This window comes from Podarcis pityusensis (assembly GCF_964106645.2).
Source record: "Podarcis pityusensis genome assembly, chromosome: 2".
Taxonomy (NCBI): domain Eukaryota; kingdom Metazoa; phylum Chordata; class Lepidosauria; order Squamata; family Lacertidae; genus Podarcis; species Podarcis pityusensis.
In genome coordinates, this window is record NC_138029.1 from 36,308,016 (window position 1) to 36,329,045 (window position 21,030).

The 21,030-nt window shown below is 46.8% G+C and overlaps 1 protein-coding gene across 1 annotated transcript in view; it reads right to left on the minus strand.

The window, feature by feature from the left end:
- The window catches only part of QRICH2 (glutamine rich 2), a 45,262-nt gene that overhangs the window by 12,261 nt on the left and 11,971 nt on the right, over positions 1–21,030 (minus strand). Inside the window, exons 5-15 of the mRNA XM_080993586.1 lie at positions 17,758–19,120; positions 16,675–16,769; positions 14,899–14,996; positions 12,236–12,350; positions 9,282–9,530; positions 8,350–8,472; positions 7,283–7,357; positions 6,775–6,939; positions 5,140–5,261; positions 1,357–1,422; positions 876–977 (exon numbers count right to left, since the gene is read on the minus strand). Coding sequence (XP_080849712.1) covers positions 876–977; positions 1,357–1,422; positions 5,140–5,261; positions 6,775–6,939; positions 7,283–7,357; positions 8,350–8,472; positions 9,282–9,530; positions 12,236–12,350; positions 14,899–14,996; positions 16,675–16,769; positions 17,758–19,120 — 2,573 coding nt within the window. The remainder of the gene's footprint in view (positions 1–875; positions 978–1,356; positions 1,423–5,139; positions 5,262–6,774; positions 6,940–7,282; positions 7,358–8,349; positions 8,473–9,281; positions 9,531–12,235; positions 12,351–14,898; positions 14,997–16,674; positions 16,770–17,757; positions 19,121–21,030) is intronic.

Below are 21,030 nucleotides of genomic sequence, written 5' to 3' on the forward strand. Positions count from 1 at the left end.
TGTGAGAAAGCAGGAACTGGTGAGAACATTTACGTGGAGCTATGCTACCCGGGAGGACCTGACCAGGTTCACTCAAACTGACAGCTATGAAGAATCTAGAAAGCAAAGGGCACATGTTCAATGGGACACATTTTCTACAGAAGATCCTCTGGGTGTAACAAATGGAGGGGTTGCTGAGGTCTACTGCCCCATCCAGCAACACTTCTATCTAAGGAAGTGTTGAGAGATTGCCCAAAGGAAACTTTCAGCCAATTTTTGAGAGGGATGGTTGGAGGAAAGGGAGGGATTCACCCCCACCTACCCCCTTATATCCCCGTCCTCCTTCCACCACCGGTTTCCTAACTTTGGCACTGGGGTTATTTCTTTTAGCCTCTGGTTAACAGATGCCACTGTATTTTTTTGCTACATGGTGACAGAATATTGTTTGCAAAAGAACTGTAGGAAACAAACAATGGCATCCACTAAGCTGCCAGGAAAAGCCTCGCCACACCAACAGAGACTAATTCCCTGCCCTGCCCTCCTACCTGCCAGTTTGTTGAAACGATTGCCCCATTTTCATCACATGCAAATGGGGCAGAGGAAATGGGGGAGCTCCCTCTGTCCAACCTGTCAGTGAAAAATCTTGTTTTGCTAGGCAGGAGTATTTGGGCTGCAAGCTATTTCCCTGCCACTCCTGCCTTCCCCCAACAGAATGATAGCAATATCACCAAGGCCAGAGGCACTTTGCATCTGCTCTCTTCTCAGTTTCATTTTCCCCAGCAGGCCCCCTATTTCCAAATCTGTGCCCCGTCCAATTCCCACCTGACCTGCCTCTTAAAATACACACAAGCTAGGAACCAGAAAAAACCCTCCGAAGCCCCTTGTCCTCTGCGTACCTGCGGTTCAGCTGCCTGATTTGTTCCAATTCATAAACCATGTATGGCCGGAGGGATTGGTGAGCAGGTAAACCTGGCACAGCAGGGAGTGTAGTGATGTGTCTGCCAAGACAATAAGCAGCCAGGTTAAGCAAAGGGAGGGGTGGGAGAACGAAGCAGCTACAGGACAAGGAAGTCGTCCCTGGTTCAGCTGCTGACATCTGCTTGTCACGGAAGGGCAGGCCATGCAGGACCCTGGGCTGGCTGATGGGATGTGTTTTTCCCAAGCTACCAGTTGGAGGCTGTGGTTTCCCCATCATGGCTGAGCAAGGAGGACTCAAATCCAAATCACCCGGCTTCCAAGTCCTGTACTGCACCTATTTTTAAACCACCACATACCCCTATAAATATTTATTGTTAATTTTCTGTCTTTCCTCCTGAAGGAGCCCAGGACAGCAGCATAAGCACACAAGCACCATAAGAGTTCCACACATGGACTTACGGGCCAGGAACAACCATTTCCAAAGGTCGGTCGCAAGAGATGCAGTGGAAATGGGCCAGGAGTCTCCTGTTTGGGTAGAAAAAGAGATGCTTAGGCCAAATGAAGGAATTACGGCAATGGGAGTATAGAGCAGGTGCCGGGGGGGGTGCGTTGATACAGGATATGCAAATGTCTGCCTGAAAGGTCCGTGCGAAGGAGAGTAAAATGATAGTTTGTACACACATTTTCATGAAGGGGGAGATGCCCTGAAGTTGAAAGGTTTGTGGACTCACAACAGCAGAAGAAGAAGCAACACAAGTTGTGTCTAGGGAGCTCCTTATGTGCTTGGTAACACCAGGCACTCACAGATCTCTCCGTGGATGAGGAGGAGATGCAGAAGGCACTTTTCGCACACTGCAGCACAAGCAGGCCAGGCACATTCACCTGCTGCCTTCTTACCCCGTTCCTATGTAGTTTCTGACTGCCTGGGTAGCAACATAACAGTGTGGAATTAACTTGGGTATCCTAACACTCAGCATGGGTGCTTCCTATTTAAAACTGACCACCTGGGGAGCTGTCAGAGAGCAACAGGAGATCATTCTCGATATTTTAGAACAACACATTTTTAAAATCTAAATGTCAAATTGCATGTGAAAACAACGTTGGGAGTTGGAAAAGAACGTCAACAACCTGCTTTAGAAAACAAGTACAGTGGTACCTCGGGTTACATACGCTTCAGGTTACAGACTCTGTGAACCCAGAAATCGTACCTTGGGTTAAGAACTTTGCTTCAGGATGAGAACAGAAATTGTGCTCCAGTGGCGCAGCAGCAGCAGCAGCAGCAGCAGGAGGCCCCATTAGCTGAAGTGGTGCTTCAGGTTAAGAACAGTTTCAGGTTACGAATGGACCTCCAGAACGAATTAAGTTCTTAACCCTGAGGTACCACTGTACTCCCCTCTTCAAAACTGCACGTTGGTTGCACTTTGTACTGTACTTCTATTCCCTTCCGCCCTTTTCCTTCTTCGAGGGAAGCAGATTCCTCCAGTGGAGATCAGGTAGCTATGGAGATCCTTCCCTCCCAAACATGACACGCCTTTACCTAATCCCACTGACTGACATTAAGGAAGCAGCGGTGAGTGGGGTTATGAGTCAGGAATTGGCACCACCAGCTACTGCTGGGAAAGAGTACTTGGTGCATGGGGCAGGATTTGAGCAGCTTCAAGCCTCTCTGTTCCTTGAAGATCGCCCTGGAGGAAGAGCTGGAATTAACTGCGCACACACAACTTCGCCTGGGGATACTATGCTTCTTGTCGGAAAGCATTTGCTGGCACCTTATTCCTCCACTCTTTCAAGTACAGTCACTGTTTCGTTCCTTCAAAGGATGTGGAGGGAAGCAGAGAGCAAGGCCTGGGAGGCGGCCTGCCTAGCTGTTGGATCCAGTCTCTATCTTCTTACATAACGGGCACACAGTATGGGGGCTGCTGACTGTGCCACCACCCTCCGCCCAGCAGAATGCATTCGTAATTGCCAGTTTCCATCGCTGAGGCTATTCACTCTCCCTTCTTCGAGGTGAGTGAGCTGTGCCCCATGTCCCCACGCGTCGCAAGCACCACCACCCTCTGGTGGTGACACATGGGTGATGCAGCTTGCAGCAGTGAAGTAAAGAGTATCCATTGACAACAACGTGGAGGGATGAGAGAGTGCCAGCTAGCCAACTGGGCCACTCCTTCCAAAAGACTTCAAAAAAACCAACAACAAAAAACCCCCAAAAAAGCTATGCAGCAGAGTGCGATTGAGATGCCTATAGGCAGGGGAACATCCAAGATTCAGAGCCCCATCTGAACAAAATTATCAGTTTCGGTTTCTCACTTTTCCAGTCTTAAAATTCAGTTTGCCCCTTTTCCACATTAGTTTGCATTAGGGAAGGGGGGAAGGTCCAGGCAAAAAACTGTTTGAAATTTTGTGTACATTTCTCTGTAGATGTGCATGTTATATGTAATTTTACCTAACACACACATTTCTGCTGGCAATTTTCCATAACACAATGCATTTTTGTACTCTAACATACACAAATTTGTGTGTGTGTGTGTGTGTGTGTGTGTGTGTGTGTTTTTACTGGAGAAATGCATTGCAAAAACACTCAAGGAGGATCAACAGACTTTGGGGGGGGCCTGAATCATAGAACTGTAGTGTTGGAAGGGACCCTGAGGATCATTTAGTCCAGGAGTCAGCAAACTTTTTCAGCAGGGGGCCAGTCCACTGTCCCTCAGACCTTGTGGGGGACCGGACTACATTTTTTTTGGGGGAAGAACAAATGCCTATGCCCCACAAATAACCCAGAGATGCATTTTAAATAAAAGCACATGTTCTAGTAATGTAAAAACACTCTGATTCCTGGACTGTCCGTGGGCCAGTTTTAGAAGGCGATTGGGCCGGATCCGGCCCCTGAGCCTTAGTTTGCTTACCCATGATTTAGTCCAACCCCCTGCAATGCAGGAATATGCCACTGTCCCATAGGGGGATTGCAACTGCAACCTTGGTGTTATTAGCACCATACTCTAACCAACTGAGCTATCAATTCCACCACTCCTTTGACTTCCTGGAACCAGTGAGAAGAGAGGGTGTACTCTGGGGAGAGTAAAGAGAGTAAGACAGAGGCTTGGAGGGACACACTTGACCCCAGACCTACTCTAATCATATTGCAATAGTAAATGTGAAAGGCTTCCAGTCTTCCAAAGCAGTTTTTTTTTAAGCACCCCCCTCCCAAATCATAACTTCTACTCTTTGAAAGCAGAGGTTTCTAGGCAACCTAATGGCATGGGAGAATAGATATATAGGCAGGTAGGCAAGGTATACTCCTTCAAGCCAAGGGTGTATTGTTTCACAAACTACTAACTATGCCTAGAAGCAGCAAAAACTTCTGAACAGAGCTTGAGCAGAGAGAAAAGCCAAGGATGGTGTAGAGCAGGGGTCAGCAACCTTTTTCAGCCATGGGCCGGTCCCCTGTCCCTCAGACCATGTGGTGGGCCGGATTGTATTTTGGGGGGAAAATGAACAAATTCCTATGCCCCACAAATAACTCAGAGATGCATTTTAAATAAAAGCACACATTCTACTCATGTAAAAACACCAGGCAGGCCCCACAAGTAACCCAGAGATACGTTTTAAATAAAAGGACACAGTTTACTCATGTAAAAACACGCTGATTCCTGGACCGTCTGTGGGCCGGATTGAGAAGGCGATTGGGCTGCATCCGGCTCACGGGCCTTAGGTTGCCTACCTGGTGTAGAGAAAGCATCTTCGGCAAGGCTTTTGGTGTTGGAACAGGGCTCACTGTTCCCAGCGTAAGTGTCAAAAACAAATACCTGGAGCCCAAAGAGTGCAGTAGAGAAGTAGGACATATGGACCCCAGCTTGCTGGAGAATAACCATTCTCTTCAAAGTGCTAGGTTAGGGTACAAACTACTCCAAAGTCCTTTCTTTCAGGAACTCATACTAGATATACAAAGTGCGCTGAGGTCAGGCCAGGCCAAAGGGCCATGGTCCAGCCAACACATCTTATCCTGACAGGCAGTGTCTCAGCATTCTGCTCCTCTACTTAAGACCCAACTATAAAACCAGCACACGGTTCCAAGGAGCATGTTGTAGGCAGTGTGCATTGGCATGCTGGAGGCTTTCGTTTTCACACCACATCCACAAACGTGAGGCACGTGTGGCACCGTGCATCAGATTTGGCTTGATATCTGCCCGCTGTTATCATACGTCTACTGGAAGATAAGAGTTATCTGTTTTCAGACCTTCTTACCTCCTGATCCCAGCAGCTTCGTCTCCTATTTCTTGTGGCATCCTCTCCTTCAGCTGTTTCCGGATATCCTTCCAGCGCTCCTCCAGCTGCTGTCGGAAGGGGTCCAGTTCCAAGCGGTCCAGCTGCACAGAAAGGGACAGAACAGTTCTGGAGAGAGCTGCATGTTCAAGGCACTGGCGCGGTAGGGTAGAGCTGCAACGCTACCAATCCTAGAAGCGGTACCGCTGGGAAGCTAGCACTGAAGCTCTGCCCCTTTGAGTGAGTTGCTGCCATTCAAAATATTGTTCAGCCCACCTTTCTGGTGCTCAAGGCAGCTTGCAGCAGAAAAGTTGTGCATCCATTTCAACACAAGCTGGGAAAATGGCACAGTCATTAATCAGTGCCTAAGTGGTAAAGGCCTTAGATATGGAGGAGATACCCCGGCGGAGCATTTCAAAAGGTGAGGTGCCACCACAGGGTAGACCCTGTGATGGGCAGGGGGTGTGGAGAGACAGAAGAACAAATTGAAATATTTTGTTCCCCCTTTACCAATTAAATGAAGCAAAGATTTAACTGAGGGTCATTTAACGCTTTCTCACTGCTGAAATGAGATACTTTGAAAACAGTATGAAAGACCATAAAAGCTATATTAAATAATTAATGGCTGGATGGCAATATTAGCATACAAAAATGCATATTAACTTACACTGCATTGTTTTAGAGAGGGAGTGAGTTAGAACATTTAAAATAATTGTATGGTGTGTAAAGACTGGAAATGTTCATATGTTTTGTATGTTTAAATTAAAAGAAACTTAAAAGGGAAAGAAGAAAAAGGTCCAGGTTCTGAAGGCAGGTTAGCAGAGAAGAGCCTCAGATGACAATTGGTATGTACAGGCAGGTTTCTATAGGAGAAGGCAAGCCTTCGGCCTAGGGATGCCCAACTATTTCATTTGACCTGTCATTTTCAAGTGACCTAGTCTGATTTGCATTCCTGGACAGCAGATTAGAACACAATTATCCTCCACTTTTTGCACCCTTATTATTTTTGCAATATAGTTCTCAGGCTAAAGATAATAAAAATACTGAAATGCATTAAAAAATGTGTATTTAAGGACAAAGTTCATACACAAATATGTATTTTATGTGATCAAACACATTAAACAGAAAAAAACAACATTTAAAAATATGCATTAAAAAGATTGATGCAGAAATGGGATAGAATGGGACCCACGAGTGAACACATGTAAAACACACATTGGTTGGCAATTAGACTGGCCTGTCCATCCCTACTTCAGACATCCTGTTTATAGAGATTTACTGGTAAAAGCTGGCATTTCAAATTGTGTCCAGAAACAAACTAGAAGCCAGTATTTAGAGGCAGGAATCATGCATATTCCTACCCTTCAGCCTACCCTGGCTCACCTGATTGGCAGGGACAGGCACGAGCAATGAGACATGCATGGCTGGCTCACCAGCATAAGCACTTACAGTAAGTGTTGGGAACAGGGCAGAAAGGGATGTGCTTCTGCATGAGTCACTGGGTACTCCCAGCCACATTCCGCAGCACTGAGCCGCAAACATGGGAAGCTCTCGGCACTTTGGGATGCCCTCATTGGCCTGGCTGTGAATCATGGGCAAGGCAAGAGCCTTGCTTACCTTGGAGTCCATTTCAATCAAGAGTTTGTCAAGCATCTTCTGCCAATCTTGTTCTTGCCCAGCCATCTTGTTCAACAGCTCCTGCATCATCTTATGCAACTGCTCCGTGGTGGCATCAAACTGGCTACGGCTGACCTTAGCAGCAAGGGCAGCCTTATCTGCTTTCTGGAAAAGTAGGGGGAAAGATGGGGGCATATCTATGGTAAGATCTGTATCACAAAGAACACCCCCACCCTTCCCATCAGTAGCTCTGAGTGTGCATGTCCAGAGAGCATCTCCCTCCAATCTATAAGGATGGCAAGCCACAGAATCCCCATTCAACTCCAGAAAGAGGATGCAAACGGCTAATGACTGCCCTACAGGTTGGCTGCAGAGCTGGGAGCAGAATCCAGGCCTCATCTACTTCATACGCTAGCTCCCTCTGCAAGTAGAGCTTATGTAGGAGCACCTAGCCATGGCTCGATGAGCATGGGACAACTGTGATGTGTTATCAAGTACAACTCCTCACCACATCAATTTCCATCACTAGGCTGTCTTTGTCCGCTTTTACATTTTCTAGTCTCTCCAGGGACTTGAACAACATCTGTAAAGAGCACAAAGCAAAATAATCAAAGGTGGTTACCCAGAGACTCACATTCCTACTCAGCAGGGCAGAGGAATCTGGTGCCCTTCAGATGTTTCCAACTTCATCTCCCATCAGTCCCAGGCAGCATGGCCTATGATCAGAGATGATGGGAGTTGTTTGTAGTCCAACATCATCTGGAAGGCCACAGAGTTCTTCATTCCCACTATACTTTTATTTAAAATTATATATATATATTCATTTACTAGCACATGTTCTGCAAGGTCTCATTGCATCCAAATACTGCAAATCACACAACTGTCATTCCAAACATGCTTCTATCTCATGAGTGATAACAGACTGTAGGCTAGTGTATTGACAAAGCATGCTTTAGGTCAACTAGCTCAACATTTTGGGAATCGATACTGGGGGCAGAGTGGGGGTGGGAGGATGCTTACTTGCCAAGGAGGGCAACAGGGTGATTTGATGGGGCCCCTGGCAACCCTACCAAGTTTAGTGAACATCAGATAGAACTCTTACCCACTTGTAAGAAAAAACAAAGTTATTTTCAACAGCAGCAAGGAGCCAAGATACTGCACATCTTAGTATCACTCCTTTTTCTTTGGACAATCTGGCTGGCAGCTATTTGGTGGCTTATTATACAGCTGGTTCTCCCATGAGGGGTCTGGGTGGCAGGGAACACGATGGCCCCTGGAGAATAGGCTGCCCCCCCCATACCAAATGTTGGCATATCTGCTGTAAGAGGTGATTTGCTGATGCTGATTGATTTGTAGCTGCCTGGACCAAATGCCAACAAACCCAGCTGGATATCCAGTACTGCTGCCACCGCTATAGTCTCATGGCCTCAGTCACCTGCTTTGCACTTGCTTAAGCAGAGGGAGGAGAGCCAGCTGCTTCTCCCTGGAGGAAGCACCACCAAATCCTTGTGAAGCAACAACATTGGGAATGTCCCATGTCATTTGACCCTCTAACCTGGCGTCAAGATCACCTACACTGATCTCCTTCTGCTTCTGGCGATGATCTTCTACAAGAGTGCCTGCGGTGGCATTCAGCTTCTCACAGTCATCCTGAACTTGCAGGATGGTGCTTTGGATCTGGTTGAGCATCTCTTCATCCTGATTGCAAAGGCAACAAAGTAATGAAAGCCAACATTGACATGGGTCTCCTTAATTAAATCCCTCCCCAAGTGTGTTAATTCCCTTTCGTTTTGGTGCAATGCATATTTTATCTACATTGGATCAGAACTACAGCCTGAAGATGACCGTACACCATCAAGCAATAGCTTTGTATTTAGGAGCAGACACCTGTGGGTGTCTCCTCTCTGGATGGAAACACTTGTGTTGTTCTCACCCCTGCCCCTGGTTATCATTGATGTTGCACTGTACTTCCATTCTGCCCCTAGGTGCTGATATTAATGCACTTTCAGCATACAAAAGAAAGCACAAATCCTGGCACTTTGTCACAGAGCACAAAGAACAAAAAGATGCCATATGAGAAAACAGAATCACAAAAAAGCCATTCACATAACCATTATCTATGGTAGGATGGCTTGTTCAATTCCTTGCTTATGTTACCTAGGACAAGAATCTCTCTATGCCCCTTTGGAGGATGGGAGAGGGATTCAGAGATCCCGTCTCTAGGGATGGGCAGGATAATAAATGATATGAATACAGATGCACACATAATGCCGTCTGAGGACAGCAGGTTGACTCATGCATTTGGAGAGCCCTTCTATGATTCTGTAGCTTCTGCTTCCAAGCCTCAGTGTGCCGCGGCTTCCCAGCACGTAACTCCCCAAATGAGCCTTCTTCAGGCCTTACCACTAAGTCTCAGATCAGGCCTCAGCATCCACACAGAGCCCCCTGAACTCCTCCCTCTGCCCTCCTCCTGGAAACCTGAGGACACGTTCTTGCGCTGGCCTTACCTGGCGGTGCTTGGGTTTCTTGGCTAGTTTGCCTTCTGCCTGCCTTAACATGAAGTTGTTAATCAAGTCCTGCAGCTGCTCATAGCGCTTGAACAGCTGGCTAACCTTCTCACTGACATCTAAGCTGCAAGCTGCACATGTGCTCTGGACCTGAGCCACCCCAGGCTCCGGGGTAGGCGGCATGCTCATGGACAGCAGCGTGGACGAGGAAGCCATCATGTTCTCTATGACACCTCTAAGCTTGTCTAACTGTGGGCAAGGGAGAGAAGGAGGAGTCCAGCTTTAGACAAGGGAATCAGACGACAAAATGTTTCCTATCTTCCACAGAACTGGGGTCGAGTACGGGTGGCGGCAGCTATATCGTGCTGCTCTAATTGGCCCACTCCATTGTCTCTCAAGACAGATGGACACCAACAACAATTTACTACGTTATTTTCAGGCAGGAGCAGGCAGGGTCTGGCAACGCAACCATAATGCCAAGAATCCCAGTGGCATCTTAAGAGATAAAAGTTTCTAGAGCTCATGACTAGAGATGGGGTGGAAGTTTTAGAAAGCAGGGTCTGCTAAACTCTCACGGACCAATATGGACATGACATATACCCTAGAAGCCAAAGTTTCTATTCACTCTGGAAGGGAAGCTTTCATTGGTGCCAGTAGGAGCTCTTCCACACACAGAGTTAATAGCAAGATTTGTGAAAATGATTTTTGTTAGGACTATGGGGGTTTGTATGAGTTAAGCCAGTCTTCTGCACGTTCTGCAGTCCAATGAAAATTGGTCCTTGCCCCCTTGCAATTTGAACAGATGCATTTAGCGCAATCTCTGGTTTAGCTCTCAGGCTGTCAAGGGGGAGCGGATGGAGGTTTCGGTGACCAAGGAGTTATTTCACCATGTGCTGGTTCACTGCCCAACACAGGACACTCTACAGTCCCCTCCCTTTCCCCCTGCCTCTACACAGTCGCTCACAAATATCTCTTACTGCCAAGGGCATTTGCCTGGGATTTCTGTGCCACTGTTGATGCCATTTTAGCTAACACGGACCCCTTTAGGATCAGGCTGTGGCTACACTGCCACCCTTCTGCACTTCACTCATTCCCATCTGGTGTGGCTCATGGCAAAGTTGCATCTGTTTACAAATGGGTATCGTAAAGGTGTCAGAAACATGAGGCCCTTGGCTGCTGCAGCTGCTCTGGAGCTCCCTGAGAACGCATGGCAGGAGTGGATTCCCTGGGGAGTGCAGCAGGAACCTGCCGAAAGATCTCCTTCTGAAGCCCTTCCCTGGGTATTCCTGACTTTAGAAGTGAGGCTGGGGGAAAGGGCTTTTTTCATGGTGGCACCCCATCTGTGGAATGCTTGCTCCACCGAGGATCTATTCCTGCTGAACCTTTCTGTTCCCCAAGCAAGTACCGTTTTACTAGTCCATGCCTATTCAAGCTGCTTAATGCAGTGGATGTTTTAGTAATTATTTGGTAACTTCTTTACAGTTTCATTGTTGCAATCGCTAATTGGAAGCAACTTGGGGCATTTTAGCACCTTGCCCTTCAGTTTTAAAAGTATCCCAGGTTGTCTTAAGCCAACAGCGTGAAATGTAGGGAGCACCACTGGGTCTGAGCTCCCACAGCTTCCTCAAATGTGGAAGTGTGCAGGAGCAGACAGAGGCTTAGAGAACCCCATTTCTCTTTGGGGAAAACCTCCTTTGGGGTTGTTGACGACATGGTTCCTCCATCACTTTATTTGGGAATTCCCACATTTGGACTTGCATAGATGATTTAGGGGATGCTTGGGGGGGGGGGACAAATGAACTAATCTCATCACCTTTGATGCTGAATGGTCAAAAGTCAAGCTACTCATCTGACTGTCAGTGGGAAGCCAATAAGAGGTTATGGGTGGGTAGGACTTCCCTTACAAATCCACAACAGCAGAAAGTGAGCATTCCAAAAAACTAAACTGGATGGCTATGGGAAAGAAACAGGGTTACCATTGGTGGAGAGGAACAGGACAGTTTGGCCTCCTTCTCTATACCTCTAGAAGAGGTTCGGTATGTGGGAAACAGCAGGTGATGCTTTACACAACATGGAGCCAAAGATTAATACCTGCTCATAGCTGCAAAACAAATGGCTGTTAAAAGCAGAAAGCTACAGGGGCTGGTTCAAAACACTGGCAACTCCAGAGCAAAAGGCCCTGCAAGGCAGCAGGAAAGCAAGGCAACCAGAGTCTGCCCCACTGAGCAGAAGCAGCCAGAGCTTGAGGCAGCCTCCCTTATCTGGAGGATTAGGAAGGGAGCTTTTCATTAAAAATAAAAACAGGCAGCTGTCCATGTACCAACTGTGGGGATCCTGCAGGGACATATATCCTAAGCCAGCCCAGAGAACTCTCAGCTACCTATCTACTTGCAAAAGTGGAATCAGTCCTCCCAAATTAGATCAAAACTGTTCCTAGGCTTGTGGGCTTCCCCTCATGACAGCAGGGCATGCTTATTAAATCAAGGACAGCATCATTGCAAACTCCTGCTTAGCAAACCCAATGACACAGCTGAACCCAACGGTACAAGAAAGTTACAATTTTAGGAGTGTACTTCTTCAGGGCAACCTGAAGAAGTGTGTCTGGCAAGCTGATCACTGGAAAGAGATTCTTACTCCCTCTTTACTGTTACTCTTCCTGGCTAACTACAAGGTGGCTGTCAGCTTAAGGTGTCAGCAGAAGAACTTGGACCAATATTCTTTCCTAGAATTTCCAAGCAGATTTGGCCCTGTCTGGCTCCTGCCTTAGAAAGCTAAGTCTCATGCTTTTATTCTCACTGTGAAAGAGCCACCTCTACAGAGCCCTTGCAAAGCACAGAGGTTTCAAGAGGAGATCTGGCAGGCAACAGACCTGAAACCAAACTAATGGCCAGGGGAAACCATGTGACTGATTCTTGGCAGCCAGGAAGAAAGACCTCACATTTCCACTCGCTGACCTGTTCTTGCAGGTAGATGGCAGTGTCGGTCACTGACTGCTCCAGCTTGGCTTTCCCCGTATCCTGCTTGTTTCTGAGCTCCTTTAGCTCTTTCTCTATATCCTGCACTGTTGCTCTGTACCGCAAAGCCAACAACAATAGAGAGGAGTTACTCACCAAACAGGAAAAAGAAAGTCGTTTTTGGAGTGTGTGTCTCTAGGAAATCAGAAACACTCACAACACTGTTCTGGGGTAAACTGGGGTCACTGAAACTAGACCACAATCACTCCCTAAATGCACCTTCTTGGCCAGCTTTCAAGGGTAGGGGGTTTGCTTTGGCATATTTATTTGTAATCAAGTCACATTGCACTGCAAAATGCCCCAACGATATGTGAAATCATCCTGGCTTCTAGCTACTTTTTTCCAGAAATGCATAATCAATTTGAGGAAGACAGACCACTTGCAGGGGCCTTCACGGCTGTGAATTAGAGAACTTTAAGTTTGGGGGTGTGGAGCTTAAAATATCTCTTTCTAAGGTTTACAAATGACAACTGTCTCCTAGGAATGCCAGGTGTTTCTTATGGCAATTGTCCCTTAGAAAACTGCGAGTTCACTCTCCATATTCTACTTGTTCTGTTTGTAGTTTTTGTAGTTGTTATCTTATTGCATTGTGAAAAACTTTTAATACTTTTTAAAATTAACATGAGAAAACTGTGAGTACAATAAAACATAAAGGATGTTCCATATTTCAGAACATGACGAATCCATCAACATTTATAAGACTCACAATATATCTACACAGTGTTCCTTCTTTCAGAGATTCTGACCCAGGAGTGCTGGGCTGCTCAGCACATTCACACTTACAATTAGAGGCATGGGAGCCATTTCCCACACAATTGTAATTAAGCCCCTGACAAGAGGAACAATATGGACCAAGTCCATCATTTGAGTCCTTCCTTCCTTCCTTCCTGGCACCCAAGGGATAGATGCAGACACTGCCAAACCGTAACTGAGTCATCCTAGTTACATGTGGCGGTAGAGTGAAGTGAGGTGATCATTTTTCCTGCCCTCAGAAGGTGCCAGTCAATAAAGCAAAGGAAGCCCCAAAAACAATGAAATCACATCACACTTCCTCACAGCCAGAGACATACTATTGGAGGGACTGCATGTCAGTAGCTTCCGTGATCTTCTCACAAGCACTCATATACTGGTCGCTGACGTTTATTAAGAGAGTGCTGGAACTGTGGCTGTGTGAGGGGTATGCTAAAAACTCACAGCACTCTTAGCAAACTACAACTCCCATGATTCCTTGGGAGAAGCCTGCCACGACAGTTAAAGTGGTATACTGGTGCTTTAATTGTATGGTGTTCTTTTACAAGAGGGATGCCAGAACTGGAAAAGGGGCTCCCACACTGACCTCTGCCAAGCCTCAGCTCCATCTACTGGGCCCAGTCTTAAGCAGCTGCTTAGGCCTCCCTATCTCCCCACACATGATTTATTTGGGGGATGCAAGACCTTTCTGTGGTGTACTCACACCCTTTAAGAGTTTGGCCTTGTCACAATACCTCTCAAAACTCATTTCTGCACATTCACATTTTATATCTATTTTGTTATATATCTATATCTATATCTATATCTATATCTATATATCTATATCTATATATCTATATATGGCAGCATGAAAATGTTTTAAGTAATTTCTAACTATGTTACAAATTAACGGGTTTGGGTGGTTGTGTTTGAAATCTCTTCTGTGTGTAAAGGTAAAGGTAAAGGGTCCATTAGGTCCGGTCGTGGCCGACTCTGGGGTTGCGGCGCTCATCTCGCTTTATTGGCCAAGGGAGCCGGCGTACAGCTTCCAGGTCATGTGGCCAGCATGACTAAGCCACTTCTGGCGAACCAAAGTAGCACACGGAAACGCCGTTTACCTTCCCGCTGGAGTGGTACCTATTTATCTACTTGCACTTTGACGTGCTTTCGGACTGCTAGGTTGGCAGGAGCAGGGACTGAGCAACAGGAGCTCACCCTGTCGCGGGGATTCGAACCGCTGACCTTCTGATCGGCAAGTCCTAGGCTCTGTGGTTTAACCCACAGCGCCACCCGCATCCCTTCTTCTGTGTGTACATTGGTGCTATAAAGCAAAGGAGCTACTTTGCCAGCCTTCTGCCTTCTAGATGTTGCTGGACTACGACTCCCATTGTTGGAAGTTGATCACTGGCCATTCTAGCTGGGGCTAGTGGAAGTTATAGTCCAAAACATCTGGAGGGCACCAGGTCAGAGAAAGCTGCTCCACACACAGAGTTTTCTATTTAATCTGCCTGGGGGGGAAAAATACCGATGACATTCCAAAATATGATTGAAAAAAATTCAAAACACACTTTTTTAAAGTGTGTATATGCTAGAAAGCCAGTGAAATTTCAAACCACTTCTAATTTTCACTGAGCAATTCTTTGTGGCATCTTATTTCAGCTGCACTCTTGAGAAAGATCCCTCAACTTCCATGGAACTATTAACTGGTAAAGATCCCATTCTGGCTTCCCACTGTACAGCAAACAATTACGTAACTCCACAATTAAGTTTGTTGTGGTGACACCAAACATGACAGGCCAATGTTTTAGCTGATAAGACTGAGACTGGACTCGCCTATTTGGTGGCTTCCTCTAGTCTAGTGGCTACTTATTTACCTCAGAAAACCTATCTGCATGTTGATCTGACCAGCTCCTTCCAGTTTGTCATCTGTTTCTGCCAGCTCTCCTTCAAGTACATTCTGGATCTTGTTTAACTAGAATCACAATTGGGGTAGGGGGATCAAAAGCCATACTTGCCTTGAAGAACTTTGGTCATGAAAAACTAATTTTCCTTTATGGAAAGTCCCTGGGAGAAAGGGGCACATCCTCACCTCCCCGTGTTGTAAACAATAGATAGTTTACATCCACATATACCAGAGCTAAGGTTCAGGTCTAGAGATTTAGAAGGTGCTTCCTATGAGGAATATTAAACTGATTCATTGGTAACTGGAGCATCATCATGATTCACAACATTGGGGTTCTACTGGCTGAGTTTCAAGTTTAGAGTCACAAAATCAGGCTGAAGATTAACCACCACCCATAGCATCTCAAAAAAAAACAGAGCACGTCTTTTAAAGACCCTTAAAGACACCTCAACAACAGCAACCAAAAGTAAACTATATGACTACATTGTGAATATACTGAAAAGGTTATATGTTCGCTAAATGAAGAGCATGAGCAATAGTAACGTTGTAAAGGGAAAATAGTAGAGTGATGAATTCCCCTGTTAAAGGAACTAAGAATTACAAAAAAAGGAGAGAAAGCTTGAGCTTGACATTGGGAATACTGTCATCATATTCAGAAAAAAGGGGGGAGCAATTATAATTAAATAACAATCCCCTTTAACGATCCTGAAGGCAGATTTATTTTCAGCACATTTACTGCTACAGCCAAGCAAAACTAGACCCTGAGCAATTGACAAAGCGTCAGCAGGAGACTCAAGGAAATGACAACAACAGGATGCAGGATCAAACTAAGCCTGGTGAAGTTAGGTGGTCACTGTGACCCAGACAGACAGGGGAACCACACTAGGCCCACCCAAATACTCCACTGAGCTTCAAGCAGCTAGTGCACATTCTATTTTAAATTGCAATTTGCAGAAGCACAGAAAAATAACAACTGAGTCTCACTGATCTCATCCATGGTAGGAATTGTGAGCACCCGATACCTCCTGTAGCTAACAAACATCACTGTAATTCAGAAATGACGGATTGCTGGAAATCAGAAATATAAAATCATTTCTACAAGTTCTGCCATTAAAGTAGCATGCAAACCAGCTTACAGTTCTCAAAATCTCAGCTTTCAATTTAAGTGGCTTGGATTTCTGATACCCAGAAGCTTGTTTCAAGTAGTAGGGCAGGCATCCCCAAACTTGGCCCGCCAGATGTTTTGGGACTACAATTCCCATCAACCCTGACCACTGGTCCTGTTAGCTAGGGATGATGGCAGTTGGAGTCCCAAAAAACGTTTGGAGGGCTAAGTTTGGGGATGCCTGTAGTAGGGTGCTCTCAATGGTGGCCAATTGACTGTGCAACTTCAAGAAAGTCCCTCCCACCTTGGTGTTTAAGAAGTTGGTCAAAATATATTCCATTCATAACACTTTAAAGGTTGAAATAAAAAAATCCTTCCAGTAGCACCTTTAAGACCAACAAGACCAAGGTGCTACTGGAAGGATTTTTTTATTTTGACTATGGCAGACCAACACGGCTATCTATCTGTAACTTTAAAGGTTGAGTGCTGATACAATGAACTTTATGTTTTGGATATGTTTTGATGGCTTCTAAGAACAGGATGCTTTTTGGGACTGGGCAAATTACCTCTTATATGAAAACCCGATTGAAAACATTCTTGCTGCAAGTAAGGCAGCATATTCTCTCCCTGACAGTCCCCTACCTTCTCTTTCTCAGTTTTCATGTCTTCTTCCATGGCCTGGAGTGCAGCAAGCTTTTCAGGAAGATCAGGTGGGATGAGAGCAATGTTCCGGTAAACTATCCAGCAAAAACACAGTAGTATTATAAATATATACAAGTGAGCCATCAGGTGACAAAACAATGTAGAGCCCAATTCAGGGCTCCAGCCAAACAGCCATGTCCCCTGTAGGGATAGGCCATCCCATCCCCCCCCCCCGCTTCTTTAAGAATAGTCCATTCCAAGTGCACTGAACAGTATCAGTGCACACTGTTTTGGGGTTTCAGTTTTTTGTTGTTGTTGTTGCAAACTTTGGGGTCCCCCTTCTCCCCACAAACAAGCCTACAGCTCCCTCTTGTGGGTGGATGATGCCAGTTTAGTTAAATAAGATTCAGCACTCACAGAAAGAAAGTTCGCTGTTAGTACACACAGTTGTACCTTGGTTCTCGAATGCCTTGGTACTCATCCGTTTTGGCTCCCGAACACCGCAAACCCAGAAGTAAGTGTTCTGGTTTGCAAATGTTTTTTGGAAGCCGAACGTCTGACGCAGCTTCTGATTGAGTGCAGGAAGCTCCTGCAGCCAATGGAAAGCCGAGCCTTGGTTTTCTAATGTTTTTGGAAGTAAAACGGACTTCCGGAATGGATTACGTTCGAGAACCAAGGTATGACTGTATACAAGTAGGAATTAAAACGTGGAAGGCTCCTATTCCAGCCAAGCTACCTTCCAGGATACTCAATGCTTCTCCATTTAGCCTCCCTAGGTGTGCCCACTGAACATGCTCATTCCTCATATGGATGGGTGGCCTTTGACCCTCCAAACATTATGCCCATCATCACTGACCATACTGCCCAAGAAATGCTGCCAGGAAACGTCCAACAGGTTGCATGCTCCTGGTTAGCTCTAACCCCTAAATCAACCCTCCAAACATTTGGGTGGGCTTACATTTTTAGATTTCCCTTCCCAGAAAAAAATGGTAGCCCAACCTGTTGGAAATTTGCTGAAGCAGGTTCCAGATATTTGCCATTTAAAACAGAAACCCAGAAAACCAGTACACATGCAATACATACGTGCATCTGTGAGGAAGTCTTGCAGCCTGCGGAGATCGGCGTAGCCACACTTGAATTGATCTAGGAGACTGATCTGATCTCGCAGAGCATAGTACAAGTCCGTCAGTTGAGCGAGAGACCGCAGGGCATCCACAGTCTCAGAGTAGCGGGCTGGGGCTAAAGTGGAGCCAGACTCGGACAATGGCATGGGGGTTGGGGCGGAGAGCAGCGGAGATGCGGGAGGCGTGGCTCCAAGGACAGGCCCAGGGGGCAATACAAGCTGCATTCCAGGCTGCGCACCAGCCCCCTCACCAGGCTGGTAACCAAGAGGACTGGGCCAAAGAATCCCAGGCTGACCAAGGTACCCGGCTTGGGCATCAGGAGAACCAGGATAGAATGGAGGGGGTCCGGGAAATCCAGCTTGTATCCATGGAATGACAGCGCCTCCAGGGAAGGCTTCACCAGGCTGGGCGCCAAGGACTCCAGGATAGGCTCCGGGATAGGGTGCCAGGCCTCCAGGATAGGCTGTTTCATCTCCAGGTGCGCCAGGCTGGGCCCCAGGTGCTCCAGGTTGAGCCCCAGGTGCCCCAGGCTGGGCTCCAGGTGCCCCAGGGTATGCCCCGGCTGCTCCAGGGTATGGAGCTTGGGCTCCAGGTGCACCAGGCTGGGCTCCAGGAGCCCCAGGATAGGCCCCAGGTGCTCCGGGATAGGGTGCTTGGGCTCCAGGGGCTCCGGGATAGGCCCCGGGTGCCCCAGGGTAGGGTGCTTGGGCTCCAGGAGCACCAGGCTGGGCTCCAGGAGCCCCAGGATAGGCCCCAGGTGCACCAGGATAAGCCCCAGGTGCTCCAGGATAGGGTGCTTGGGCTCCAGGGGCTCCGGGATAGGCTCCAGGAGCACCAGGATAGGCCCCGGGTGCCCCAGGGTAGGGTGCTCCGGGATAGGCCCCAGGTGCCCCAGGATAGGGTGCTCCAGGATAGGCCCCGGGTGCCCCAGGATAGGGTGCTTGGGCTCCAGGGGCTCCGGGATAGGCCCCAGGTGCCCCAGGATAGGGTGCTTGGGCTCCAGGGGCTCCGGGATAGGCCCCAGGTGCCCCGGGATAGGGTGCTTGGGCTCCAGGGGCTCCGGGATAGGCCCCAGGTGCCCCGGGATAGGGTGCCTGGGCCCCTGGAGCTCCTGGCTGGGCCCCTGGAGCGCCAGCAACACCAGGCTGGCCTGGCTGAGCTCCAGGAATGCCTGCTGGAGCACTTCTTGGAGCCCCTGGTGCACCAGCCAGTGTTCCTTCTCTTCTGTGAGTGCCAGGCAAAGTTCCCGGAGATCCAGGAGTGGCTCTGCTTTCTGGAGAGGTGGCAGAATCAGTTGGAGAGTGTTGAACTGGACTTGTCACCTAGAAACATATAGAGAGGAGTGACAAAAGCAGGGGTAACTTTAGCTCAGGGCATTATCGCAGGCATCTCACATCTTGCAGTTGACTTCACAAGAACTCCTCATGTCCGTTGTGTATCAGGAACACTACAACCACCTTCAACTGCAGGGCTGCGCCAGAGCAAATCCAAGATGGCGGCCAGCACCCATGCCACAACCCCTCAGGAAATCAAAGGGCTTTGTCACTTTGGAAGCAGGTCAACTGGTTTTGGAACATCCTTAATTCAAACTAACAATACATGCTGCACAATCTGAGGTGTTGACTTGATTGCCCGTAGTTGGCTAAGGCCACAAGAAATGACCTTTTTAAGTTTCCTAAGTGTCCAAGGACAGTGTGGTACAACAGGTAAGATTGCTGGATTCAGATCTAGGAGGCCTTTGATAGGAAATGGCATTCTTAGTGTCACAAGGCGCCGCTGAAATTTGAATGATCCAAGTCTGCCCCAGTGTCTCTACTGAAAAGCTCATTAACCCTCCTTTGTTCAGGAGCAGTGGTTGGGCGATTTCATTCATAAGCTTCAGTGCTTTTTCTTTGCCCACAATGGGAGTTAACTGTGGTTAACTCACTGATGAGAGGAAGACAATCTGCATGTGCCCAGAGGCAACCTTTCATTACTATTACTTGCCATGTTCAAGGGGTCTAGGCTGGTACTGAAAATAAGGACCAGAATTGAGTGGCATAAACCAGTAAAATACTCCTTTTATCCCTCTGGTTCTGCAGTCTTTAGCTTATGCTACCTCTGTCCAAGATCTACAGGGAAATTATGCAGGAATGCATAAGAACCATCATACACTCAGTCAGAACTACTTTTTGTTCTTGAAATATTATTGCTGTTCAGATCAAAAAGCAGAAACTGACACCTGATCCTGCACTTAATAAGAAAAAGAAAAAAAGCAGGAGCCCATGGATTACAGCTGATTCTCCATCATGAAGACTTGCTTTTAGACATAGAAACAGCCTGAAAAGTAACACTCTGCTTCACTCAATTATACCATGTTGACTGAGAGACTGGAAAGACTCACTCATGGAATCAGAGTACATATAAACCAAGAGGGAATATTTCACTGCAGTGATTTCCTTCTATTGAGATTCTGATGTAGAACGAAGAATTACACTGGCCGGAAACAATTTCTATGCACATTTCAGAATAGACCAACCAAGTGCTGAGTTTCCCAAATGGTAAGAAAGCAAGTAGCTTGGTAGATTTTCTAGAATTCCTGCTATTGTACCTTTGTCAGGAATCCTAAATATTTCATTTTGCTGTTCACTGAATTCTTTTAAGTCTGGAGGTAAGAAACGGCTGGGTCCAGAGCCCAAAGCCTGGCCTCAAACCAATCATTAAGCCATGGAAAGATGCTACAGTGAAGTGGTATCTTTTTTAGATCTGTACTTTGCACATGTTCAGATGATCTACGGTGATGAATCTATCATACCATTTTAAAACAGTTCATTATTTTGTGGAAACTGGCTATATATCCAAACGCAGGCATTTAACATGCATGCAAGTTTTGCCCTAACTGGTCTTATGGGACACTAGCTGCTCTGTGACTCTATGGAAATGTGAAATTAATGATGCTTACGACAATTCTAAATGGGTGCTTTGGAGCGGCACTGTTTTAAATGTTCTTCAGGGGCTGAAACAATAGCCCATAGGTGTTCTCACATTATTGTTTAGGTGCTAAATTGCTTTTTTCTCTCTCAAACTCCTGCATGCCTTTGCTCTCAAGTGAAAGAAATACAAACTTGCATAGTCTTTATAACACGGCAACACGGTTATGCTCAGGACACAGATTTTTCTTCAAGATCCAGGAAATGCAGTATGCACAGGAGAACCAAGTGCAAATAAAAACAACAAAGAGCCTTGTGACACC